At 38.8% G+C, this 27,691-nt stretch overlaps 2 protein-coding genes across 6 annotated transcripts in view; one reads left to right on the forward strand and one right to left on the reverse strand.

Moving 5' to 3' along the window:
• Positions 1 to 23,660, forward strand: APPL1 (adaptor protein, phosphotyrosine interacting with PH domain and leucine zipper 1). The gene is made up of 22 exons (XM_063164688.1): positions 1 to 111; positions 4,358 to 4,456; positions 4,938 to 4,997; positions 5,728 to 5,799; positions 6,577 to 6,664; positions 8,199 to 8,240; positions 9,039 to 9,097; positions 9,539 to 9,685; positions 9,914 to 9,996; positions 10,098 to 10,256; positions 11,012 to 11,200; positions 11,663 to 11,705; positions 12,334 to 12,390; positions 12,910 to 13,001; positions 13,565 to 13,747; positions 16,164 to 16,213; positions 16,590 to 16,764; positions 16,868 to 16,904; positions 17,911 to 18,057; positions 18,235 to 18,285; positions 18,639 to 18,728; positions 18,919 to 23,660. The coding sequence occupies exons 1-22, from the start codon at positions 58 to 60 to the stop codon at positions 19,066 to 19,068; spliced, it is 2,127 nt and encodes a 708-aa protein (XP_063020758.1). The 5' UTR covers positions 1 to 57; the 3' UTR covers positions 19,069 to 23,660.
• ASB14 (ankyrin repeat and SOCS box containing 14) overlaps positions 15,018 to 27,691 on the reverse strand; it is a 17,833-nt gene continuing 5,159 nt past the window's right edge. For all 5 annotated transcript variants that reach the window (XM_063164691.1, XM_063164689.1, XM_063164692.1 and 2 more), the window contains 5 exons: positions 26,327 to 26,870; positions 25,395 to 25,548; positions 25,107 to 25,300; positions 18,774 to 18,996; positions 15,018 to 16,201 (listed from right to left, as the gene is read on the reverse strand). In XM_063164691.1, coding sequence (XP_063020761.1) covers positions 25,107 to 25,300; positions 25,395 to 25,548; positions 26,327 to 26,870 — 892 coding nt within the window. In that variant the 3' untranslated portion in view covers positions 15,018 to 16,201; positions 18,774 to 18,996. The remainder of the gene's footprint in view (positions 16,202 to 18,773; positions 18,997 to 25,106; positions 25,301 to 25,394; positions 25,549 to 26,326; positions 26,871 to 27,691) is intronic.

The raw sequence follows: 27,691 nt of genomic DNA on the forward strand, positions 1-27,691 counted from the left end.
TCCGGCCGGGCCGGCGCGGGGGCAGCGGAGCCGCGGGGGCTCAGCGCGGTGGCCGCCATGCCCGGCATCGATAAACTGCCCATCGAGGAGACGCTGGAGGACAGCCCGCAGGTGAGACGGGCCCGGCGGAGGCCGCATCGGGCCCAGCCCCTGCTGGCGGGCCCAGCGCAGCTTCCCTGTCGTTCCCGGCCCCGAGAGCCGCGGCGGTGGCGGGAGGGAGGGTGACGCCCCAGCAGCGCGGCGGGGACGCTGCCCGCACGGCCCCGCGGGCTCCCACAGTGTCGGCTCGGGCTCTCCGCCCCGGCCGTGCCCCGCCAAGGCCCGCTTGCAGCTCCGCTGGCCCCGCCGCCGCTCCCGGGAGTGCTGCGGGCAGGGAGCGGGGCCGGGGCTCCGGGCCCGGGTGCTGCGGGTGCTGCGGCACCTCTGGCGGGCAGTGCCGGCACCAGCACCGCTCTCTGACCCCCACCCCCGCCTCCGCACTCAGGCTCGATATGGACACGTCCTGACCACAAAACCCGCGTTGCCCTCTCAAACCGTTTTCTCCCTTTGATTTTCAGCAAGGCGCGTTAAGGTTTAGCAGAGCCGTGCGGGCGGCGGGGCTGGGTGAGGTTACCGTGCTCAGTGCGGAGCGCGGATGGGAGGGAGCGCACGGTGCCCTCCGTGCTCCGAGCCTTGCCTCGCATCGCTGCTCCCCGATGTCACAGCCGTGCTCTGTAGTGCGCTGGAGTTCCTTTCTAAAGTAGGAAATGCTTTATTCTGTGGCTCTGGTTTCTCTTGCTGGCAGTAGCAAGTTCTTGTACTGTATTTCTTAAACGTTGGAGAAAGTTTGCAATGTATTTTCTTTTATGGCAGCCTTTGGAATTAAGATCCTTGTTCTGGTGCATAGTGAGCAATTTGTTCTATACTGCAATAGCACGTGCATTGGTAGTTTCAATTCCTTGGTCCTAGGAAGAGAAACTTTCACTTGTTAAAAAGGGAAATTTAGCCCGTAAAATGACTAAAAGTTACTTTAACAATTCTGTATCGAGTGGAATGACGACTTTAAAAAGGCAAGAGAAGGCCATGCAGAAAAGGAATAATTGATTTCCTAACGACAGTGCCCCAAATAGGTCAAATGCTGAATGTGAGATGAGATCTCACCTCTAATGTGAGTTCCGGTCCAGGGGCCAAACCTGCTGTCGTGTCATGAAGGGGAAACAATTCTGAAAGTCTTGTAATAATACTGATTTTAAAAAATTATCTCTTGAAGGTCTTTTCTTAGTATAAAAGTCAGAACTATTCAAATTTATAGAAAATGTCAAATGTAACATGAATTTAGGACCATCTGAGGATATTTGGGAAGCACATGAAAAAATGTTACTTATTGGAATGTAATTGTAATTCTAGAATCTTCCATGTGAGCTTAGTTGTGATACAGACAAGCAAAGACTGATTCAGCCCAATGTGTTTGAGATGCTTAAGTAATTGGATTTGTCAATATTGTCTTTTGTAGGTAGAAAATATTTGTCAATATTGCCTTTTGTAGGTAGAAAATTTACATCTTTCAGTCAATTTTTCAGATGAATTCTGGGAGCCAGGTCCTCTAGTAAGGACTCAGTGTTCTGTTGGGTTAGTCCATTTGTTACAATAGTTAATTTTGTTACTTTGAAATCAGTGCAGTGGAAATGGCAGCAAATGTTGCTTGAAGAAAGCAGAAGCCTCTCTCTGGAGGAGTTGCCATGCCTTGGGGTACATTCATGCTGAATTTTGCACAGCCCACCAGCCTGGGGGGTTGTTTAGTGCTGCACCATGGCCTGCAGTTTGAGTTTCAGACACTGACTGTAGGTATATAAACATCATCTCAAACTTATTCTGTGTCTGAGGAAGGAAAGGCTTTTCCAAAATGTCAAACCCATTCATTTCCTGTTGTCACAGGACCAGAATCTCACCACTGTGCTTGTCAGGCCTAACCAAAGGCCAAGTTTACATAGTCTTTTGCTATGCAAAACAGGGCAATTTACTTATTAACCTAGGACATAAATTACACACACACTCAGTGTGTGTTTAGAGAGAGTTTCTGCTCACACTGATTTGCATTCCCAAAGCATTGCACAACAAAAAAGCCAAGAGACTGGAAGCACAGGCTGGGTCTCCTGTCACCTGCAGTGGCCTCCATCTGATGGCATAGAAGGCTTAAAACACTCACTTCTAATGAGGGGTTTCTTTGTGCAGCTTCTCCCTTGGTCCTTTGCTGTTTGCTTGTTCACAAACACAGATTGAGAGAATCCTAAAGAAAATGCAAAATGATGCAGAGTTTTACTGGAAACATACGTAAACAATTGCTCTCACTTTCTGCTAAGCAGAAATCTGCCATAACTTATTTACAGTTTCAGGTTAATTTCTTTCCATCAGTATTGTATGATGTTGTTTTGGTGGTTGGACAGCAATAACTGACATTTTTAAAGTAAAACATAAAGATATTTTTTCCATGTTCAGTTTTAAAGAGTTAGTATAATCCAGAAACCTTACATAATACTCCTTTAAAAATCCAAGCTCAGGTTTATTTATGTTCAGGTTTAAAGGTCATGGGTATATAATTCAATGGTTATAGTACCATGTAATTTTTGCTTTTGCATTCTTTCGTGTATCTCTGCCTTAATGGGAGAGTCAAGGTTGTTAGGATGACACATGTTGCCACACCTGGCAAAGATTTGAATTCTCCTTCACCTCTTTCCATTTGATTTATAAACTAGAACCAGCATTAAAGCTATTTTTGTGCTGATTATACTGTTTGATTATATTTTTTAATATTTAAATACCACTTAGACATTATATAGCAAGACAGTAATTGTGATACAGCCAGGCATCTAATTCAACTTAAATAAAAGAATCTTATGTCAGAAGGAATTATTAAATAACATACTTTATGTGGTTTTAATATGTCCTCTTTGATTATCATTAAAAGCAAAACATCAGAAATAGCTGAAAAAAACCTTCATGCTTCAAGGGAAGATGGACTGAAGACTTCAGTAATTTCAAGACAGCCTAGGGAAGACTAAAAAGTAGAATTTCCAATTTCAAGTGTTTAACAATCATAGTTTGGGGGAAAAACAATTATGTGCTTATGATTCTTTTCATTTTCTGTCTGGACATTAATTTTGGTGTAAACCTAGAAACAAAACATGGTCCTTTTGCTAAAACATTGCCAAGGTGTTTCCTTTGTGGCTCTTGCAAGCACTGCTCCTGCTTCTACAGCCAAGCATCCCAACAATGTTTTAAAAAAAGCCAGTGTGGCTGTGCAGAGTTACTGGTACATCCTCTGCTTTTCCCCCTTTGGGATTTTTGGTGGAAGGAAGCCATTCAAAACCCTCATGGTGAGGAGGAATAACCTTGCTTCCAAGTGCAAAAGGATGCAAGAACATGCAGTCAGCATCTCATTTAAGCTTACAGACAAATTACACCTGAGCAACCTGATTGCCTTGTTATGGAGTCAGTCCCTTGGGCAGGAGGGAGAGCAGGGCATGGCAGTCACCCTGGCTTGTGCAGGGACTCTGACACAGCCTGGCAGCTTCTTCTGGCCAGGAGGGAGAGCTATGGACTGTGACCTGAGTGGTAAAACTGCCTGGGTAGTTGGGCTTAGATGGAGATCAGTTTTAGTCTAATAGGTGGCCAGGGATAAAAGAGGTTGATATTTGAGGTGGAGGTTGTTAAGCACCATCAGTGATGCACACAGGAGTCATCAGGCTTGTGGGTGACACCAGCTAAAGAACAGACAGACTGATAAGCTGGGTGAGGACAGATCTTTTCACTCCCTTTCAGTGGTGAGAAATATGTACGTTGAGGACAGTCAGATGCAGGTTGTATTGTTTGTTTTGGTTTGGTGTAGTTCCTCAGCCTTTTGATCACAGAATTGATGGTTATTCCACAGGTAAGTTACAGGTCCAAGCACAACCAGCAGGTGTCTGTGTTCAGGTTGGATAGTATGAGACAGTGACAGCCTTTATTTGGATCTCAGTGCAGAGGAAATGTGGCAAGCTGTTTCATACCAGTAATCTTCACCCTTCTCCTTAGGGATTTACCATAGTGAGCCCAGTAGCTGCCCAGAGTTTCACCATTTAACAGTTGTCCATCTCCCCTGGCCCTTTCCTTTCTGAAAATGTATTAACCTGGAGAGAGGCTGACAGGAGGAGGAAGGCTGAGCTTGAGTATCTGTGAGATTCTTTGGCATGCAACAGGTATCATTCCTTCAACATTATTGGAGGGTTTATAGAATTTTCAGTAATGAATCCTGAAATAATGCTGTTTAAGTCTGAAATTCCATTATATTGAAATTCTTCTAACTTGCCATGGTTGTGTTTTGGCTGTTTGATCGTTACAGACCCGCTCTTTGCTGGGAGTGTTTGAAGAAGATGCTGCTGCAATATCCAATTACATCAATCAGTTGTTTCAAGCCATGCACAGAATATATGATGCTCAGGTAGGGTTAATGAAATTCTTGAATGCATTATAAAGCTTTGGAACCACATTTCATGTTTTTTAACTTCCATATGCTTTAAATGTAGAACTGAAATCAAGTAAGAATTAATTATTGCTTTTCTGTATGTTAGGGAGTGCTATGACTAAATTCTTGTGATTCTTTTTGCAACAGAATTTTTTATGACAAGTGAAATTATATTCTCTGTTCTCTAAGTAACTTTAATATATTTCCCAAGTGTTTCTAAAATGTTGCACACACTAAAATGATCTCAGTGTGTATAATAGTATGTATCAAGTGGGAGGTTATTTTTTACCCACAATATATTAATGTTTCACTCATCTAGAAATAACTCAACTTTTATGCCAGAATCTTTTTTGTATGTTTTTCTAAAAATTTGAGTTAATCTCTGTATTTTTAATTTAGATGTACTTGACCTGTTTGACTTTTTATTGATTTTCATGTTTCCCTTTTTTTAAATCAGAATGAATTAAGTGCAGCAACTCATCTGACTTCAAAGCTTCTAAAGGAATATGAGAAACAGGTACTGCATAAATCATGTTGCCTGTGTGTGGTCAGATACTGTACACAAAATCCTGTGTATTTCTGTGGTATTTTATCTCCCAGAGCACAGTATAGAATGAATTTAGGTTTGGTCCAGATAAAAGGAACTGCTGTGGGTGGTGGTTTAAATTGTTACCAAAGTAATCTACTTCCTTTATTTTAGTTCTTCCAGCTAAACCAGAATGAAGTTCCTCTTACCATGAAGAATATTAATAGCTTTTGAAATATTTTACTCTTGGATTAGGTGTTTTTTGGAGAATTGCTTAGGGTAGTTCTGTTTTGTTTTTAATTTATAAACCTGTTTACGCTTAAGTGCTTAAATATCAATAGTCCCAAAGAGAAGAGATTGCAATGCAATCTCCAAATTACAACCATAATTTGCTCTGTGAGCATAATTCCATCTCTGAAAGCACAGACTGTGGAATCCATAACTTTCTTCCCTCATAACCTGTACTGTGAAGGGTTCTTTGTTTGTAGCTTTGCTGCTGGGTCCCCTTTTCTGAGGTTAAAAATGTTAAAAACAAAAATTTGTTTCTTTTAAGAGGCTGCTGCTCCCTATCCTCCTTTTCCACCTAATGAGGTGAACTGCTTCAGTATATCTTAATTGTGTAATATTTTAAAATAATGGAATACCTGATATACTCATAGAGATGATTAATCCAGTTTTGTGAATGGCACTGCAAACCACATAATTCTTTTTGCCTTCTCAGCGTTTTCCACTCGGGGGAGATGATGAAGTCATGACTTCCACTCTGCAGCAATTTGCAAAAGTGATTGATGAGGTAAGTCCTTGTATGTGCTTTGCTAATGCTGTCAGGTACAGACTTCAGCTGCCTAGTTACTCCTTTTTTAAGCTAGGAGGTACAGAAATGTCATTCATTTGTCAACAAGGTAACAGTTAATTGTATATTGCAACATCTATTTAAAGTTACATAACCTTAAGATAAAGAATGAATTCAGCAAAATGAGGATACATTGCTGAAAAAAACACAGATTAACTACTAGAGATAGAGCCAGAACCATGACACAGTGGCAGTTAGCAGCTATGTACACAAGGGTGTCTGTGTGCCTGATTTCAGTACCTGACTGACACAGGACCTTCCTGCTGTCTCTCTTTTGGATACTGACTCACAGGACACACAACTGAGCACCATTAAGAGCTGAATCAGGATTTTTGTTATGATCCCTCTCCTCACTTAAACACCATTTTAGGAGGAGGTTCACATTTTGTTCTACCTCTGTGAGCTGTGAAAGATGGGCTGTGATGTAGCTGGAGGGAAACTGGACAAATAAACAGACTAGTCAGGATGGATGCACCTGGTCTTGGACATGATCCAGTAGCTTGGAAAAGTTCAGAAAAAAACTAAACTCTAAAGGTTTTCTATAAAAAACTGATGATGAGATCTGGAACCTAGAAAAAAGTAGCTGCAAAAAAGGAACATACAAAAATGTGTTTGAGTTGTACATGCCATCCTTGAGTGACATTGGTGTCCACCTATTGTGATTTGATTTGGTCTCAGCACTGCTTTCCTAAGATTTTCTTCTTTTGTCTTTTTCAGCTCAGCTCTTGCCATGCAGTACTTTCAACTCAGCTTGCAGATGCAATGATGTTTCCTATTACCCAGTTTAAAGAAAGGGATCTAAAAGGTAGAGGACTTGACCAAATACTGTTTTTTTCAACAGCAGCAACAATAAAAACATAACATTTCATCTTCATAGCTCTTGTTTCACTAAATAGAATACACCACTTATTTATCAGCTCTCAAAAGTATGCATCTCCCAATTTAAAAAAGCAAAGTAAGTTATTTCTGTTCATGAGAGTATTACAGTTGAACTTAACGTTACTCTTGTTGCAACAAAAATATTACTTACATTAGGGAAGCACTTATCTTCTATTCAAGATGAACAATTAGCAGCTACTCAAAAATGTTAGGAAAGAAGAATTTTCAGATAATTTGCATTTTCAGGCAAGATTTGTATATCAGATCATGACATCTGTATAATTGCTGGACTAAGCTCAAAAGGCAGAGTGCCAAAGTTGTAGTACTTACCATATTGAGATTTAGTAGTGTGGTGTTCAGCTCTGCTGGTAGCACAGGTGACTTCTTAGGTGCAGACAGAAGGTGCTTCCAGCTTTTTACTTTTGTAATAATTGTACTTGTGCCTGGATAAAATAACATCTGTGTGATGATGATAGATTTTATTCAAGATACTGGAGTGAACAGACTGCTGTGGCAAATGGGTTTCCAAGTAGAAATTATAAGAATTAAAGTAACTTAAATATCCCTATTGTGAGCGTTCTAGAGTGGGTATACCTAAGACATGAATATCTATAAAGTCTAAATTGAAATAAAAATTACAAGTCTTTCATAAGTCTTCCAACTCTTCATGAATCTTGGAAAATACTTCTTTGGCATTAGGTCACAGCAAAATTATGGATTGAAAAGATTATGGTTTGGTTGGGTTTTTTTGTGAGCATGACTATTCCAAGGCTGATATTGCTTCTCAGGACCTGAAAAGTCTCCTGTTAGTACTTACTGAAGAGGCATTCCTGAGGCAATAATTGCAAATTGCATTTTCCCACTGTAAGGTTTAGGCACCAGCTGGTGCAGTTTGTAATGAACCTACACTTCTGTATGGGCTTCACAGGCACTTCCTGGACAGGTTTTTTTTGTATTTGCTTTACCATAAAGTTGATTATGGCTCTCTGCTGGTTTGTATTGTAATATGGCACAAACCACAGCCAAGATCATAGCAGGTGTAAGGTGTTGTACTGGTTCCAGTTCTTGGCACAGTGAGGCAATGACCAGCTGGAACTGAGCTGATTTTAGCTAGCTGATTTGATACTGCCCATCTCCCATGCTTGCATTTCCCCAGCTCAAACCAGAACCCAGAGAGGAACTGCAGGTGCAGTGATGACGATGACTTTCAAAGACTTTTGAAAAGGAATTCCTCCTTACAGTATTACAGTGCAGTTTTTGGGTTTTTTTTGGTAAGCACAGAAATGATCCTCAGGCCCCAGGCAGAGCAGATTTCCCTGGCCATGGAGTGCCTGTGCTGGTAGCTCAGTATGGTACAGGGTGTTCCCTTCAATTGCTCAGTAGTGAACATTACATGAGAAACTGTAATACATGAATGTTACACTAATAACAACTTAAATTGTGATATGTTGTTTTTTTAGAGATATTAACTCTAAAAGAAGTTTTCCAAATTGCAAGCAATGGTAAGTGTAAAGTACTTAATCTCATCAATATTACAAGACAAGTGTTATTGTAGATTATTATTTGTCCTTAAATAGTGGAGTTAAGCCTGTAGGCTTAGAGTAACTAATTAAGGTGTAATTCTTCTGAGTGATACTTGGGCACTCAACTTTCCTGGTTCACCTGTAAATCTCTGCTCTGTGTACTGAAGCATTAAGGCAAATTGAAAGGGTTTTTTTACAAAACCTTAAGTGTATGTATGATTATTAAATAATGTAGGATTATGACATCAAAATCACAAAAAGAGTAATGTGCTAGCTTGCTTCTTAAAGACAGGACCAGATCAATAAAAAAAATTTACTTTCCTAAAATTAATTTCATAGTTCTCTTCCCTATTTTCATAAGTTTTTTTTTTAGCTGCCTCTAATATATCCATATTGCAAAATTATTATTTAAATAATATTCTACTTCTCTCAATGAAAATTGTTTAGTTGCTTTGGAAGCAAAAAATAATAGATACAGGTTTTCATAATGTAAAATTTCTCTACTTAATGGATAGCTCTTCTTTGAACAATAGTGGATGTTTAGGGAACTTTGTAACAATTTGGCAACATTTGCATCTGGTTAGAATTTTTCTTCAGCCCAAGTATTTGTTGCAGTGATGTGATTATAAACAGACAAGAACTATTCCTAAAGGTGTTAGTATGACAGAACTTTGCATTCAGCTGTCTGTGTTACACTGTGATATAAAAGGTTTTCTGCTCTGTTTCATAAGTCATTAATTTGTGAAAATGATCATAAATTCTCTCTTGATTGCTTAGACCATGATGCTGCCATTACCAGATACAGTCGGTTGTCAAAAAGAAAGGAAAATGAAAAGGTTTGTAAAACAAAATCTTAATATAAAGATTGTTTAAAGAAGATAAGAAATAATTTTCATTTCATATATATTTATGATGGAACACAGCGTATGACAGATTCTGTGTGACATTTGATAGCTTTTAGCAGTCTAGACAGCAAAGCAGGTTTCTCCAATACATGCCTGTCTGTAGCACTGACAGTGCTTTGGGAATAATATTGTGATGTCATATTCAGTTTGTTTTTGTGAAGGAATAACCACACTTTCCAGGTATTTGTATGTTTTTCACATAACTCATGTTTAAATTAGAGAAGTAGAATAGTACAATATGCAGCAGCTGATAGAGGGTAGAACATGACTGTGGCTTTTTCCATGCTGGCTATGAAGCTGTCCACAGGGCATGTGATCAATGCCAATCTCAAACATTCCTTTTTTTCCCTCCCCTTGTCTGTATCTCTTCAGATCAAGGCTGAAGTTACAGAAGATGTATATACTTCAAGGAAAAAACAGCATCAGACTATGATGCATTATTTCTGTGCATTGAACACTCTCCAGTACAAAAAGAAGATTTCTCTGCTAGAACCCTTGCTGGGATACATGCAAGCTCAGGTAATTTCTCTGTTCACATCCTTGTGACACAAATGTCACTGCAGTGCCAGCAGCAGCCTTCAAACACTCATTCTGCTACTTTTAGTAACAGGGTTTGGTGGGAATGAGGGATGAAAACAGATTTCTCTGGGAAACTTTAACCTCCTATGACTTCATCTGTTAATTTTAAGTGTAGTTTAAGTGTAGTTAATGACTAAATTCTCCCTTTTCCTCCTTTATTCTTTAAAGATAAGCTTTTTTAAAATGGGTTCAGAAAATCTTACTGAGCAACTGGAAGAATTTTTGACCAATATTGGCACAAGTGTACAGAAGTAAGTTGGCTTTGTTGAATTTTGAACTTTTATCAAGATTATTTTTTTCTGTTTCTACTTATTCATAAATTATCTTTGCTAATAACACATTTTTATCTTAGTGTTCGCAGGGAGATGGATTGTGAAGTAGAAAACATGCAACAAACTATAGAGGACTTGGAAGTAGCCAGTGATCCACTGTATTTGCCTGATCCTGATCCTACCAAATTTCCTGCCCATAGGAATCTAACAAGGAAAGCTGGCTATCTCAATGCAAGAAAGTAAGAGTAACTTGTTATTTAAAAATTCCAGAGTATTTAATTTTGGGAAAGCAAAGCTAAAGAAGCTGGAAATTTTTTTAAGATGTTAGCTATGCTGGTTTTATATATGTAGTTGAATAAGTCATATAAGAGCTATTCTGTTTCTTTCTTTGGACTTCTTCACCTAGTTGGTGTTAAATTCATTGCTACACCGATAAAATGTCATTCAGGTGCAAAGCATAATTATCCTGATTATAGTCTAATTTTGCCTGAATTTTCACAATTAAAAAAAAAAGGTTTGAGAGTGTAATTTCTCTGCATCCTAATTGGGAAGTAACAAGATTCCGTCTATTAGGATTGTTCTGGAAGTGTCTGTTAAAGCTTTGGGATTCAAATTACTAATAAAACATTGTAATTTTGATCTAAAAAAGGCAAAAACCACCCTGTTAACCAAAATACCCTTGGAAGGAGCTTCTGGATTCCATGCAGCAGTGGCTCATTGTCCACAGGAGGGAGCTGTGCCTCTAAGAAAGTACCACAGCTGTTTTTCACAGCTACTAAAAATAAATTGTAACATTTAAATTTTTTACTGTAATTTATATAATAAGCTCCAAAGAATTAAAAAAAAAAAGTTGATTACTTTTCAACAACATTTAAGTAAAATACTTACTGAATGAGGCATTAATTTCTGCATTAGAACACCATTACAGCAGCTAACATTATAGAGTGTCTGAGCAAAAAGGGAGGCTAACTGAGGACTGGTTTTTATTTTTCAGTAAGACAGGGCTGGTGTCCTCCAGCTGGGAGAGACAGTTTTACTTCACTCAAGGTGGAAACCTGATGAGCCAGGCAAGAGGAGATGTGGCTGGGGGCCTTGTGATGGACATAGACAATTGCTCTGTGATGGCTGTGGACTGTGAGGACAGGCGGTACTGCTTCCAGATAACGTCCTTTGATGGCAAAAAGTGAGTGCTCCTGCACTGCTGCCTCCTGTCACAAACACTGGAGTCACTAATCAGGAAAAGAAGGATGGTCTGCCTTTGGCCAGATGTTAACTTGATATATTCTGTGGATATTTAGACGCAAAATCTGGGATATCCTTTTGGTTTATAAACTCTATAATGTAGCTGAGTAGTATTTCAGAATAAGATTATGGTAATTAGTTGACAATCACATATTACTGCATTTTGTGAATACTTAAGTGTTACATGGACTCAATTAGAATTGTGTTCCTTTTCTGTTTCCTGTTAAAAGGAAAGCATGGGTTCCTCCCCATCCTAATTAAATGTTGAACTGCATTCAGCACAATCAATCTTCAGCCTTTTATAATTTGTTTAGTGTGTAAATATGAAAATGTAATTTCTTGGCTAACTGTATTAGTGAAGCATTTTACATACCCAAAACTGTTTTCCATTCTCCTCTTTCAGGTCTTCAATCTTACAGGCAGAAAGTAAAAAAGATTATGAAGAGGTAAGCTTATAGGAGGTGTGCATGGAGCCCACTGATTCTTTGCTGCACACAAAGAATACATTCCTAACCATGGCTGGATACTGCATATTTTTTTTCTGTTTCTACTTATTAATAAAATATCTTTGTTAGTAACACTTTGTTTATCTTAGTGTTCCTGTTAACTTCCTCCTTCAGATAAAAGCTGAAAAGCCAGGAACAGGAGCAAATGGTTTTTCAGAGCAGAGAGGGAAAGTAGATTCTAGCTTGCAGATGCAAGAAATGAGCAAATGCTGCAAAAGCCAAATTGACTTTTTATAATGTTTATAATTGAGGAAACAATGTCCTCTGCAGCACAGAATAAAGAACAGAGAATCCTGATGAGTTTTTTTTTAACTTCTTTGGAGTTGTTATTTAAGCTTTCTTTAGTTTTAGTATGACTAAAATAATTTTTGTGAGTAAAATCTGAAAGTGTAAGGTGCAGTATGCAGGTGGCAGGGAATTTAATGACAAGCTGTGTGTGCAGAATATTTGTCTACCTGAATTTACAAAGAAAATAGAAAAAGTGATGAAACAGCAACTCGGGTATTCAATCAAGATTGTTTAGAAGACATAACAGATTAATTTGGCTTTTTTTCTTCCTCTTTTTCAGTGGATATGCACCATAAACAACATATCTAAGCAGATATATCTAAGTGAAAACCCTGAGGTAACTCTACTAAAATTTATATTTATGAGTAATATGTAAACATTTATATTTATAGATATTGATAAAAACTTACATCACGATTTTTGCTTACTAAAGTAGGGGAATTGGCCCAATAAAAACTGTTTTATAACAGAGCATGTATCTATATATAAAGTGTGTCTTCATGGGTTTTAGTTCCCAGTTGAGGGCTGCATTTCTCAAATAAGATTTTTCTTTTGTTTTCCTGGCTACATTTGCTTCTTTTGTCAGAGTTATCATTGGAGCTTTTCTCTATTGCTGCCTTGTACTAACATTGGCAGTATTTTAAGGCCAATGTGTTCATTTAAATGGAGAAAGTTCATCAGGTTATGTGTTTGAAGAAAAGTTGGAAGAAAATGCTGCAGGTGTGTTGGCGAAAATTTAGGAATGCAAGATTCTCATGCAGGGTTGAGTTTATAACTCCTCCCAGTTACATACAAATAAAATCTGAAAGTTTCTTTTGAGAAAAGTGGTTTGAGTTCTTGTTTGCCATCTCTGCAGGAGATTGCTGCCCGTGTGAACCAGTCAGCTCTGGAGGCTGTCACTCCTTCCCCTTCCTTTCAGCAGAGGCACGAGAGCCTGAGGCCAACTGTGTAAGTGAAGCAACCAGAGGCCATTTGAAGTGCAAGTAGAAAAAGAAAATCCTGGATAAAATTCCAGGGGAAAAAAAAAGCCTAACAAACCTACAAATATTTTTGTGATCGGAACTAAATCTTTGATAGGCCAGAGGAAAATTTCCTGAACACACCTTTCACTGCTGAAGCACTGTTGAGCATCCATTGTCACAAGTAATCCCAATGCCAGCTGGTGGACACTTTGGTTGGTTTCATCACAGCTGTTTTGTTGTGTGATTTCATGATGAGATTTTTCTTGATGTGTCCAATTCCTGGAAGCAGACCTCAGGTTTTATTATACTTAATATGTGATTATATATTGATGTTAAATCAATCTGATGCAATTATTAATGGAACTAGTAACTTAAATTTGACTAGGCACGTAGATTTGTTTGCTATACCCCAATCCTCAGGTTTTTTAGTTTTTGTTTTGTTTCACATCTCAGTTCTCAAATATTGTATTGGTGTCCCCTGTGGTTCAATTCATTATCAACCAGCCTGAGTTCATACACCCTGACTTTGCCTTTCTGGTTTTGTTGCAGGCAGTCTCGTCCTCCTGCAGCTCGTACCAGCAGCTCAGGGTCCCTGGGCTCTGACTCAGCAGCTCTCTCAGCCCTTTCCTTGGATTCCCTCGTTGCCCCTGACACTCCCATCCAGTTTGACATCATATCTCCAGTCAGTGAAGATCTGCCTGGCCAAGCAAAGTCATCAGGGCAATCGGGCAGGTAGGAAATGGAGAGAGAAGGAAAAAATCCCTAAAGTTCATGTTACTAATTCAAAACCCAACAAATAAGAAAACCACATTTAAGATGCAGCTCCAGCACACACATTTCATTTTTCCTGACTGATGTCACAAATTTTGGAGTGGCCAGTGGAGCAAAACAATTTGTTAAACTGTTAGATGGATTTGTAAAAAAAGGCTTAATTACCTCACTAGAGTCAAGGTTTTCTATTTTGCAGCAGCTTTTCTTGCTTTAACAGCCAATGCTTTTATTTATTGAATTATTTTAAACTTTTAGTTTCACAAAGTATTTTCCTTTCCTATTGCTTGCTCACCCAGCAGCTTGGGTTATTTCCTCTTGGAAACTCAAGAGAAATTTGGTAGCCCTGCCTCCAGGTGATGATGGCATACGATGACTCCTCTTAAGCTGAAAGGTGAGTGAAAATGGTCTAGGCTTCTGGAGTAATTCCACTTATGGACAACTTAAAATCATCTTAAGAGTTCATCCAAAACATGAAAGCATTTTCTCCTACTTGTTATTGTATTTTAGTGGGAGATGTACTAAAAACCAAAGACCTGTAAATCATCACTGCATTTCTAGAGCTGTATCTGTAGAATTCAGATATGAACAAAATGTATTTGCAGATCCAGCTGTTCTTAACAACAACAAAAACAGCCAAAGAGATGAAAACTAATTGATGTGATTCTTGTCACAAAAATGTGTTTTATCCCCCTGCCTCTAGGAAAATATTTGTATTTTGAATTGCATCTCACAGATGTAAGAGTTGAAATTTTATATACACAAATATTTTTTCTTTTTTTTCACAGTTTTCTTTTTATTGTTGCTTGGTATAGCAAGATAAGCAGGTGGCCAACTAGATCCTTCAGAATACACTGATTTAAAATAGACTTGAACTGTGTTGCAGGAGGTGGAGAGTTTAAGCTTAGCTGAACTCCTGTGGTAGCCTGGTCCAGCTCAGTGGGTCAGAGCTGGGTGTCAGTAACCAAGGCTGTGGGTTCAGTCCCTGTATGGGCCATTCACTGCAGAGTTGGACCCAATAACCCTTGGGTGTCCCTTCCAACTCAGAATATTCTGTGATGTCATCAGTTATAATTCTTGTTTAGAAAATAATATTTTTCATGGCAGAAATGATAAGAGTTGAGCTCAGTAATTTCAATTAACCATGGTTTTCAATAAAGAACTGCAGTGTTTGTACAGATAGGTAACATGTTTGATATTAAAACATAGTTTTTCTTTTCTTGGTTTCTGATACTGATGACATATATTTAAGTTTTATTTTTGCCTTTTGAGAGATCCTGTGAGATTTTGCATTTACTGTTCCAGTTTAATATTAAACAACAAGAAAAGTCTGAGCAATACAAGATGCTGGTAGAAAGAATTCGCTTTTACTATAATTACACAGGTCAGCCTTTAATGAGATGGGTCTTGATTGAGTTTGTGTTATCTAAACATTGTAGCAATGCCATCTTGGCTTCAATCTAGAAAAATTTAATACTTTAAACCAGACATCTCTTAGTTAAAAAATTTCTGATAATTGATAACATAAACTGGTAGTCAGTATGTGTAACTGAACAATTTTTTTTTTCTTATAGTTCTGAAATTTTTTTTTAGAACACTAACTATTGAGGTAACACTTTCATTAATCCCATAAAAAACCTAATTTGAGCTATATTGACTCCTTGCCAATAGCTTTTACTATCAATCATCCAGAGAGAATGAGTCATTTCCTCTACATATTTTAAATAAAATGTCCCCATTTCCTGTGCTTATTCCTTTACTGTTTTTGAAAAATGCAGACTTGGAAGCCTAGAGTATTTTCACTTTTCTCTGTAACTGATAGTAATTCTGTCTCTGAGAGCCAGAAATAGCCACATTTCTCTTGACTCTCTAGGAGTAAAACCCCAGTGATGTTTTGAGAAAGCTGCATTTGAAACATACCCAGGGGCTTCTCTTGAGTAAGTAATTCAACACCTTGACAGTGATGAGAAGTGGGTGCTCTTATGGAGTACTGCAGGGGCCTGGTTTTTGGCTGTGCTTCCTGAAGCTGTTCTGTGAAATTTCATTCCCTAAAACTTTACATTTTCAAACATTACCAAGGTTTTGGTTTGGGCTTAATTCAAATATTAAAAAAAAAAAAAAGTGAGCAAAACTTTCTGTGGCAGCAATAGGACAATAATATCTGGTATTTTCCCCATGATGTGGGCCCTCAAATACAGCAAGTTATGTCTCACTCCTGACAGAATTGCTTCTCCTTATGGCTCATGAAACATTATTCCTCCAGATGACAAGTTTGTGAACTCACTACATGTTGGTATCTGACACAGCATGAGACTACTGCACTGTCCATGGGTGGTTCCTGCAATCTGACTCCTGCTTTAATGTTTTCATTTTCTGATAGACGCACAAATCCTTTCGGGGAATCTGGAGGCTCAAAACCTGAAACAGAAGGTAAAACAAAATTTCACTTCAATGCAAAATAAAAATAAGTTTTGACAGTTCTGTTTTCATCTCTAGCTTCTTTCTTCTAATTTAATACCAGTTTTAAAATGCTTAATTACATTGCAAGGTATTTTATTAGTAAAGTTAAATCAAACTACTGTCTGAAAATCTGCTGTAAAAATGATTCACTGCATCTTTTGTATTCATTAACCAAATGCAAAAGATGTGTGATGTGCTGTGTAGTAACTGCACCTCTAATTGCTAAGTAGGAGCAATCTCTTTCCAAGTTAGGAGGAGCTTGGAGTTTTCCTGACTGCAATCCATCTTTGGTTTTGAATGGGAAACCCAAAGTGGATTTTTTTTCAATACTTTTCTTCTTTCTTAGATTCAATTCTTCATCAGTTATTTATTGTGAGATTCCTTGGCTCTATGGAAGTGAGGTGTGATGAAAGCCCAGACGTTGTTTATGAGACAATGCGTCAGATACTCGCAGCTCGCGCCATCCACAACGTCTTCAGGATGACAGAGTCACACTTGTTAGTCACTTGTGACTGTTTAAAGTAGGTTTGCTTCCTGACTTCTACTGATGTTTATTTACAGAATGATTTTCTTTCACCTTGGTAAAATTTACTTTCTGGTTTGTCTTTAAAAACAAATTTTTAGGTTAATTGATCCACAGACACAAGTTACAAGACTACGAGTAAGTAACTTTCCATTTTAAGATAAATACCCAGCAATGTAATTCTTTTACCTGAAAAATATTATTGTTAGATGATAGCAAAAATCACTCATAGCATGAGATTTCCAGCCCAATTTCCAGTACTAGGAGGCCAATGCAGACATTTAGAAACATTTCCAAATCAGGTTTAGGGGAGTGATTTCAATAGGTCAGATTGGCTTTTGAGAGTCCCTGTGATCTGAGAGGGTAAAATAGTGAAGAGAGAAGACTAATGATGGAGTCACATTAGCTCTGAAGTCCAAGAGGGTTTGTTTGCTGTTTGGTTTCTCTGTTTTCTTTTGAGGTTTTGTTTTTAATGTTTTGACATTAAGTTCAAAAATGCTCCAAGGCTGTCACCTTTTACAAGTGAGGTACATCAAGTGAGGGTATGTCCCATATACTAAATGCACACATCTAATTCCAGGAAAACTCATCTTTTCAGTTCAGAGCAGCTCTGGTAGGGACTCTCAGAATTTTTAAGTTTATTGTTTGATGAGTCTTAAAAAGATAATTTGAAGTCCAACCTCTTTTAGGAATAAGAATGCAAAACAGTTTTCTTGTAACAAACTAATGAGGGGATGGGTTTTTTTCTTGCTTATATAATTAGGAGAACTGAGCTAATTGCAGTAAGGCTTTTGAGAAGTGGTGCCTTTACATTAAACTAAATATTGAAGGCTTAGTCACAAATGTAACTATAATGAATGATTAAAACAAAATAAAACAGGACTGTATGCACTTTTAGGAAGATGACTGAGTCATACTGCAAATGTAGTCCCTTTTTCTTTCATGGAGTCTGTTTTTTGACATTTGCTTGTCTTTGGAATAATTTACTCCTTGCTGTCTAATCTGTTTGTGCTTCATAATTACATTTCTCTGGGTAACTTCTTGTGCTGTGGGTGTGCATTAATTAATGTGCAGTGTATTGAAACCTCGTGTGGCAAATCTTTGGAGTCAGTTTTAATCTCTCCCTGTCTGATCCTTTTGGCAGTTCCCTTTGCCCAATGTAGTGCTGTATGCCACACACCAGGAGAACAAGCGTCTGTTTGGATTTGTGCTCAGAACCTCAGGAGGGAGAGTGGAGAGCCGCCAGACCTCCATCTGCTACATATTTGAGTCAAATAATGAAGGGGAAAAGGTATTGGTGATGGTTGTGCCTTGTATCAGTTGTGAATATGAATTCCAAGATGCTAGATCCATTCAAACCTGTCATTTTAAGAGCCTGCAAACTCTTTATTGTGCTGTTGTATTTAATTTGGGATGCTGGCTGAAATTTGAAGGCATTTTTAATTATTTCCATCTGTTTTGTGTTTAGATTTGTGACTCTGTTGGATTGGCCAAACAGATAGCTTTACATGCAGAACTGGTAAGAATCTTTTTGGGGCAAAGGATGCTGGGGAATGGAAGGAAGGGGGTATATTTAATTATGTGTAATAGATTATATTCTGCAAGATGCCTCTAGATGCAGCAATACTGTTGTATATTTTAAGGGACTTTTTTCCTAGAATTTAAATTCAAAAGAAAAGACTGACCAATATCCACTGTAGAACAATATTCAATATAGGATTAATTTTGCCACTTCTAACAACCATACCAGTCCTTTAAAAACAGAATATTCAAAACAGTGAAGTCACAGTCCTGAGCAAGCTGGTATCAGTCAGTAGTGTCCCAAACATTCCAGGCTGTTGTTACTGACTTTATTTATATTTTTCTCTTTAGGATCGAAAAGCCTCAGAAAAGCAGAAGGAAATAGATAGAGTCAAAGAGAAACAGCAAAAAGAGCTGAATAAACAAAAGCAAATTGAGAAGGTACCTTTCATCATTATTTCTTAATATTAGGTTTTTTCTACTTACTTTCTTTTGCAGTTTTGTCCAAAGCTGTCCACTGATAGTATTGATAGATCATTAGAAATTGTAATAATGGTATCCTGTGTCCATTGCAGATGGCTTTAAGGGTAATAGTCTCTTTCTGATTTCCCAACCCCTCTTCTCAATGCAGGACTTGGAGGAGCAGAGCCGGTTGATAGCAGCTTCCAGCAGATCCAACCAGAGCAGCACAGAAGGACAGTTTGTAGTCCTTAGCAGCAGCCAGTCAGAAGACAGTGATTTAGGAGAAGATGGAAAGAAGAAGAGAGAATCTGAAGCCTAAGGTTGCTTGCTTCATTAAAATTGGAATCATCAATATATCTGGTGAAATGGCACAAGTTCTACAAGAGGTGAAATGTAGGTGGAGGGTCTGTCATGTTATAGAAAAGACTTCACAATATATAGACCCTGTTATGCCTTGATTTTTCTTTCTCAGTTGAGTGATTCCTATGTCCTGTCAGTATAATTTCTCTTGTATGCCAGATGAAGCAGGTGATGCTGCCATGTTGATTACAAACATATGTTTTCTCAAGGTTTCTCTGCAGTATGGGAAAAAATGTGGGTGATTTCCCCACTTAGCTCTGTGCAATTGACTGCTTTGGAAGCAAAACTGAAAACCCATTGGCCTTCAGCAGTAACACTGAAATTTGTTCTTTACACTGCAGTAGGGAGAACACCTTGCTGGAAACAAAAGTGGATGTCCAAATAAGACAGCGCTAAGCTTTACCCAGTTTGTTGCACATACCTGTTCCTAGATTTAGAAAGAAGGATCCCCTTTAACATCAGTCAGATGTGCAATAGTTCTAAACAGAAGGATCTTTTTTGTTTCATTTTGCACAGTATGATACTGTCTTGATTTCTTTTATTTTGGTGAATACAATGCCAAAAAAACTTACTTCAACAGGAGAAAAAGATACTGTCAGACCTAGATAAGAGCTGATGAGATGCAGTTGAACTTTGTTGCATGAGGAAAAGCATTCCTCACCAAATGATAATTCATGTATATAGCCTTGTAGCACAAGTGCCATGTTCTTGGTTTTCCCCCAGTACTTGGAATAAAAAGCTGTAAACCTTTGAGTTCATTTTTATAAAACACGCTTAGAGTTGCAGGAAGATCTTGAATTCCATCATATGAAAATCTTCTGCATATGTAAATGCCTTGCTGCTAATATTACATCTACTGGAAATAAGTTGAGGCTCTTTAGTCTTTTTATGATTTTGCAAACAGAATTTACCAGTTCTAAAGAGATGATACCAATCCTACATCCTAGAGTCAGTTCTGGAAAGCATTTTTCAAAGTGATGTCTGTTTACAGCTTGTAATCTGCACTCCATATTCCACACCCTGTGTAATATTTATTTTGTATAGTATTAGATGTGCATTCACCTTTTGAACCAGAAGAGAAATCTTGTTTGAAGAGAAATATTTATTTTTGCACTAATTACTATAAATATTAAAATCCAGAGGAAAAGAAGATAGCTCTCTAATAGTGGCATGAAAATAACAGGATATGTAGAGAGAAGAGAATATACTTATATTCCAAGTTATAATATAACAGTTATGAGTGATTTACAGTTCATTGCAGGGCATTTCTGGTGTTCAGGAATGGAAGCAATTTTCAGAGTATCTCCTCAGCAGCTGGTGGTGGCCCAGCCCTTCCTGGCTGGGGCTGTTCAGTGCTGATAAAGTCAGTGAGCAATCTCAGGTCGTGTCTGCTGGATGGCTGTAGGTGCTCAGAGGGCTCTTCTGACTCCTGGGAGTGCCCTGCATTGGCCAAAGCCTCCTCCTGCCCTTGGTGCTGTGACTTGGTGTGCAGGAGTTGGTGGCCTCAGCTCCTGTGACAGGAGAGAAGGGCAGCAGTGCCTGGGCAGGAGCACAGGCAGCTGGAGCTGCAGAAGCTCTGGGCAGAGGTTTTACACCAGAGCACACCACAGGGACTTGAGCAGCCACCAAAGGGCTCTGCCTTGAAAAAGGAGGGGAGGAGGCTGAGGAACAGAGAGCTGCCAGGTTCTCTCCCTGAGTTAGTAACCAGATCCTCTTCCAGTGTGATTTTCATCCCCATAGTAGCCAGTCACTTGTAGAAATATCTGCTTTTGCTGTTGCCCAGTTAGGTCACATAGTATTGCCCTGTGGCTGGATTTAGCTGGCACAGTGCCACATGGACCACACCAACCTGAGGCTTCTTGTAAAAGACAGTGGCATTTTTATTTCATATCTAGGCTTCCAATCTCAGCTCCCATTTTTAAGAGACTATTTTTTATTCTTGACAACAAAAATGTACCGAGAGGCACTAAATCCAATTTTTTCCCTTTTTGTGCTTAAATCAAGGCTTACAGAGAGTGGCAAGGCAGTTTGTCTCTGCAAATTATTCCAGTTCATGTTTGTTTATGTTTGTTTTTATTTACTGATATTTGTTTTCTATAAAATAATATCACAGGGTAGCTCAAGGTTCCTGTGTCTTGCTTGTATCTTTCTCAAGTATTTACTGAGGATGAAGCAGTTTGGAAACAGCACGGGGAGGTAATGAAATCAGTGATCTCTAGTGTCTAGAATCCAGTCCTCAGCTTGTCAGAGAAGGACTAATTGTGTTAAGCACTGGAGCTGCAGTAGCCCAGGCTCCAGAGGGAGGACAGATAATAGACAAGCACTCTCATGAAAAAGCATTTCTGATGTGCAGCCTGTTTTGCATTAGCCTTATTGAATAAATGTCAGAAAATAGAAATACTGTATTCTTTTCAAAAACTATCATTACTCATATAGATATAAATGTGCAAAGATGATGAAGAAAGGCTGATAAAGTTGACAGGTGAATGTTTTTGGATTTAGCAATAAATATTGGAATTACTCCATTTGCTTTTCAAGCTTTCCATATATGCTATTAAACATAGCTTTCTAAAACAGACACAGTAGGAGTAAAATATATTTCACTTCTGTTGGATGATTCTCATCTTAACCACTAAAAGATTGAAATGCATTAATGAAATGTAGGGGTTGGTTGTTTGCCCATTTAGGGGACTTTGGTGCAAAATGAGCAAGAAAGTATCAAAGCATCTGGGGTAATGATGAAAGCTGCAAGAGCAAAGGGATGTCTGCAGAGCTGGGGAAGTCAGACAGGAAAGGTAATTGAGTTATTAGGGGAGTGAGAATGACTGAGCTTTGCCTAGGGAGGATCACACAAGTTGTAATTAGAACTATTTCAAGGCAAAAACAGATGCTGAGGTTTCATACATGATCTTTTTTCCTATAAGGTTTAGAACTACTTCATTAGAAAACAACTTTGTTGAAAAAAATCAGAATGATGCTTGGTATTTTCCATGAGAGTATATAACACTTAGTAGGAACACCTCATGGGCTGCTGGGAACTGCTGTGGTAGAATTTCACCACCAGAGTATTTTATTATTGCAACTAAATTACTAAATGGTTTCCTTTACTAATTTACAGGAGAAACTCTCCTGTTTATTATTTCCTACTGCCTTTTATTCACAAAGTGATCTTTCAAGCACCTTTGGCTGAAGCTGTAGTTTGCTTCATGTGCATCTACTACTACTTCAGTCACTCCTGAAAATATTCTTTCAAGTCCATGATTTTGAAGTGACTTCATGTAGGTACTGAATTGGCACTATTGTTCAGGACTGTTGCTAATTGCAGCCTCATAATTACTGCCAATTATCCCTTAAGTAAGAGGATATGAAGCTCATGACACCATTTAGATCTATACACTGCAGACCAAACCAGTCTTGCTGTCAGCTGTTTAAGCTACATACATTCTTTGTGTATGTAATGGCATGAATATCCAAATATATCAGGTGTGCTTATGGGTATGCATTTTATTGCATTACAGATAGCTGGCACTCCTCTGTGCTCACTGCTAGATTTGGCCAAGTCCAAACCAGAGGACAAGGTCAAAGTCATGAACTACTAAAACATATCTAACTGGATATGATCAGGTAGTGAAAAGTCAGCTGCATGTCATAGTCTTACTCCCTTAATCTGTTTGAGTTTGAAATTGTATCAAGACAATTTACTGTCTAACAGTAAAGTAATATTTCAGAGTTAAGAAACATTCCCCTTCTAAAGGGCTGTCAGATTTCCTCTTTATGTGGATGTAAACACAGAGCTGAAAACTGTGAAACAGCTGATGCTATTTATGAAGCTGTAATTGACATACATGGATATAGAGAAATAAATTTGACTGTTTAGGGTAAATTCTGTCTATGCTTAAGGTAAATACTGATTAACTAGTTGCACAGCATTTGGGACAAGCCAATGGTGAAAACCATGCTACAATATAGTCTTTTATTATTTAGGAAATAGTTCACCTAGAGAAAGAAAACTGCCACTGCTTAGTGAATTGAGTAGAGATACTGTCTGGTGTAACAGCAAAAGCTGATACTTTATATTCTTTCTCTTGCTCTATATTACAAAAATTCTTGCAAGATAATTAGTCCCCAAGGCTTCTTGTTTTATTTAAGCACTAAGTTGGCATTTTTTTCCCTGCCACAGTGGTATCTAAGTTGTCATGACAAGAGTAAGTCAGTGTATCATTGTGAATGCACTTGTATCCCTAACGAAGTTTATATTGCAAGCCGAGGATTTTGTACAACCTTTCTGGTCATTTTTATAATAGAGTTGAGTGGTCAAATTCTTATGATGGTGTTCTGGATTGGTCCTGTTCTGGTGAAGTGTAAGTGATTTTTGCAGTGTTTGAGACTGACTTGCACATTTTCCCTGAATAGCTGTATTAAGAACAACCAATGGCATATTTATGTCAACTCTGATTGTTGTGTCTTAATCTTGGAAACATGGATAGTAACCCTATTGTACCAGGGCTCCAGTCAGCATTTTATATTTTAAATAAAAGCTTACTATAGTAACTTTCTGGGTGAGACTTGTACTGATGCAAAAGCCTCCTGCATTGTTCATCATACTGACTTTGAGGAAGTCCCATTACTGGTGACAGGATCTGTTCCCTTCCATTAAAATGAGTTCTGACATGCAGGTAGTCAAGTGTAGCTCAGTTCTCTTAATTTTTATAGTAATAGCCAGATAACCTCAGAGGAAATTGTTATACTTGGGAATGCTCTTAACCTATTTTTGCAACAATCAGAGACTGAAGGTGAGCAGGAGCTGTGGCAGCTGGCTGGGCAGGGCCCATGGTGGGGCAGTGAGGGCTCTGCAGAACAAGCTGAGTGCAGAGGCTCTACCAGCACAACCATTACCAGGGGCATTGGACATATCTTCACAGGCTGAGTTAGTTTATTATGGGATAAACACCATGTAAAAAACCATGGGCCATAACCACATTAAGGTTAAATTTGTATTTTATAAGGTTTGTAGATTTTTCTGGGGAAAAGCAGACTTTTGAATTCTGTAACTTCTGTGATAAAGATGCATGTATAACTAGAAAAAAAAACATCTATGCTTATTGATTATGAAGGAATAAATACTACTAATGCCAAATGTGCTTATGAACTTTTTTTTCTACAATAGGAACTGATATTTGCAGTATTCTTAGAAAACACAGAGATGCTCTTAGGTCTTTCTAAGACTTCTGTAAAACTTCCAAAAATGACAGGGCTCCAAAAGTTTCAGCTCGACCTCTATAGAGAGAAACTCCAAAAATTGCAAGCATGACTTTGGACAGCACTGTGTAAGAACCCAGTTCTAGAGAGAATAGTCCAGGTTCATGGTGGATGTGACATACCAGTACCTGAGAAGGAGCTGCAGAACTAACACAGCTTCCAGAAGTGCCACCTTGATAAAACATTGCTATGTCACATGACCTGCTGTGATAAGCAGAGGTTTCTCAAGCTTAATCTCATTTAATTGCCTAGAAAGGGGGATTGCTTTATTGGGTGAAGAATTACTTAAGCTGCTCTTCAGGACTTCACAAATAAAAACTTTTTCTTGGCAAGAGAAGGGAAGAAGTACAAGAGAAAACTATGTCCCTTCCTGACTTAAGTCAAATCCCTGTCCTTAAACTAAACCCTGAGTTTAACCCTGGAATGAGGGTAGGGGTATCTGATATGACAAGCTTCAACTTAGCCATAACACAAGGCTTGCAGCCCTGTATTGTTCACTTCCTTAACCTGTCACACCAGGCATTTAAAATACTGTTGCCATAACTTGCAGATAGGTCATAGTCCAGGAGATCCTTAGAATGGGATCACCAATACTTACATTTTGGGGGTCTCACCATGTTCTTCAGGGGATGAGGGGAGAGTGATGGCATTCCTTAATATACAGAGACAAAATCCCAAAAGAAAAAAGCAAAACAGTCTTATCCATATTAAATTCCCTTCAAAGAACAGGACAAATACTTATGCACAGTTGAGGTTGTAGATCCCTGTGAAGTTTTCCTGTCCATAAAGATCATATTCCTTGTACAGGATGTAATCTTTCAAGCAGTTGGGCAGTGGAAGGAAGGTCATGAAGACGGGACAGCGGAGACGCAGGCGGCCCATGCACGCCCGGATCTTCAGCCGGCAGAGGTGCTTCAGAGAGCGAGGATTTGCTAGAAAGGAGAAGCAAAATTAAAATGCTACCTAGCAAAAAGGCCCCAGTGCCAAACCAACTTGTTTTTGTTAAAAACATAAACAGATACTTACTTAAAATGAAATGGATGTCTGGCCAGAGTTCCTGTTCTTTGAGAACTGCTTCGAGCTTCAAGCAAATCTTAACGTGATCAACGTAATCCAACATGATTCGCACGACTTTCCCAGACACGTGCTTCAGCCAGGACAAAGTTATCACTTCACAGAACTGACAGGAACAAAACATTTAGTAGGGTAATATTTGATACTGCAGTAAATTACTTCTGTCTCTGAGGACAACAACAATTACTTGAGTAGGGTTTTAGAGGTCACCACAGCTTGTCTAAGCCTGACTAGTAAAATCTAAAAATCTGAGATGGTTATTTTGTACTAGATCCAAAAATAAACTCAAGCAGCTGTATATTTGGGGACTTGGTGCTTAAAAAGAAGTGCTGCCACTCTTAAGTGGAATTTAGACTTGTGTCTCAGGTGCTTAATAGGGGGATCCACCAGCCCAGTTCCTGCATCATCCCCTTATCTTTAGGTTAACCGAGGGTTTATAAGATTCAAATGGACTTTACAAACTGTGGAACAATGACACTGATGAGTATCTTTAGGTTTGCTAATTTCTGCTCAGTGCTTATCTCACCAGCTCCAGGGGTCCTTTCAACAGCCTTCCAGTCTTGGTGTTCTGGTACAGGACAATGCAGAGAGCCAGCCTGCAAATCTGCTTTCACAGAACAGACAACACTGCCCTGGAGAGCCAGTTCCTTACTGATCATCAGCATATCATCAGCTATATTTTCACAATTCAAACATACTGTTTACAACATTTGCCGTCATGAGCTAGGCTTCATAACATCTGGTTAATTTTAAAGCCTTGTCTGTTCCTCTCTTTATGTGTAAACTGTCTTCAAAACTTCTTTGTCTGACAGTGCATTAAGCCCCTCTCCATTCAGCTTTGGGAAGGCGGCAGGGCCGCACCCACAGCCGTGTGACACCCTTACCATGGTGTCTTTGATGACGGTGGAGGTCCAGCCGTCGGTCACGTACTGGGAGTGGTCCCCGCTGCCCCAGGGGCAGTCGAAGCAGCGGTGCACGTCGTAGCCATAGCTCAGCAGCATCCTCAGCATCACCTCGTCCTTGAGGGCGTACTGCAGGGCTGAGGGGAAATGCGTGGTGTTCACGCGGCAGAAGTAGTTGACGTTGGCGCCGTGGCGGAGCAGCAGATTCATTAACTCGTAGTTGCCCATTCTCAAGGCTATTTGGAGGCAGTTGATGGGATCCTGGTTTGTCAGGGCTCCGGCGTTGAGCAGCAGCTGCGTTGAGCAGATATCCCCGTTGGAGACGGCGAAGTACAGCGCGGATTTCCGGTGGTCGTCGTAGCCTTTGCGAACTCTCTGAGCCAGCATAAAATTGGCATCGAAACCCGACTGCAGGAGAAACTCAAGGCACTGAGGATGTGCTCCTGCTGCTGCTGAGTGAACTGGACTTATCCCACTTTCTTTAATGGCAGAAAAATCAGTCACAGGAACTAAATATTTTAGCGCTCTGAAAAATTAAAACCAGAAGATCTCAGAATCTTAAACATTTTTGTTCACTAACTCATCTTTGAATTTCTCAGTGTTGTTTGGCTTCAGAATTCATCATGACTGTTAGAGTAGTCTTAATATACCAAATCAGTACCATGGCATGCATTGACTTGAATTGCTAACACTGCAGTGTTAGCCAGCAATGGATACTGACTTTACATCTCTTACACATAAAATATTATTATATTATACTATTATTAATGAACAACCATTCCTTGCTGTAGGAATTGATGGTTCCTTTTCAATAGAAATTTTTCCTGAATGTTAAAAGCACATAACCTATAGGGATTAGGGAATTAATAGAATATGTATTATAACACAAATACATATAATCTATAATGTAATATATATACATCTAAGTTTAAATATAACAACTAATATACAGAAAATATTAATACAGAAATTAAGAATACTCAGGTGCTTGTTTCTCATTTGTTAGTTGTGATTTCAGCATAAATATCTGCCAGTAGTCTGACTCTCTTTGAAATAGGGATAACCCTTACTCTCTGTTTGTCTATATAGTATATTCACCATTCACATTTCTCTGATGGGGTGGAGATGAGACATTGACCCAGAGAGAGTGACAGTGTTCCAAGAACCTCAGCATCAGACTGGACAGTGTTACTACTTGTGACAAATGGGGAATTACCAGAGGGATTAAGATGTGCATCCTAAAACCATGAAGATTTTATCCTAACTGGTCTCTTACATTCAGACACAGAACAGACATATTTACACAGTCAAAAATAATTCCTTGTACAAAGCTATAGATTTTCTGCC

The sequence above is a fragment of the Melospiza melodia genome, chromosome 10 (genome assembly GCF_035770615.1).
Source record: "Melospiza melodia melodia isolate bMelMel2 chromosome 10, bMelMel2.pri, whole genome shotgun sequence".
In the NCBI taxonomy this organism is placed as follows: domain Eukaryota; kingdom Metazoa; phylum Chordata; class Aves; order Passeriformes; family Passerellidae; genus Melospiza; species Melospiza melodia.

What these genes read in the sequence shown, in the direction of transcription:
- APPL1 (XM_063164688.1), top strand. Translation starts at nt 58, where the DNA reads ATGCCCGGCATCGATAAACTGCCCATCGAGGAGACGCTGGAGGACAGC. An exon ending in TAAAGAAAGGGATCTAAAAG is followed by an intron (nt 6,665 to 8,198) that starts GTAGAGGACTTG and finishes TTGTTTTTTTAG; the next exon opens with AGATATTAACTCTAAAAGAA. An exon ending in ATCTAAGTGAAAACCCTGAG is followed by an intron (nt 12,391 to 12,909) that starts GTAACTCTACTA and finishes CCATCTCTGCAG; the next exon opens with GAGATTGCTGCCCGTGTGAA.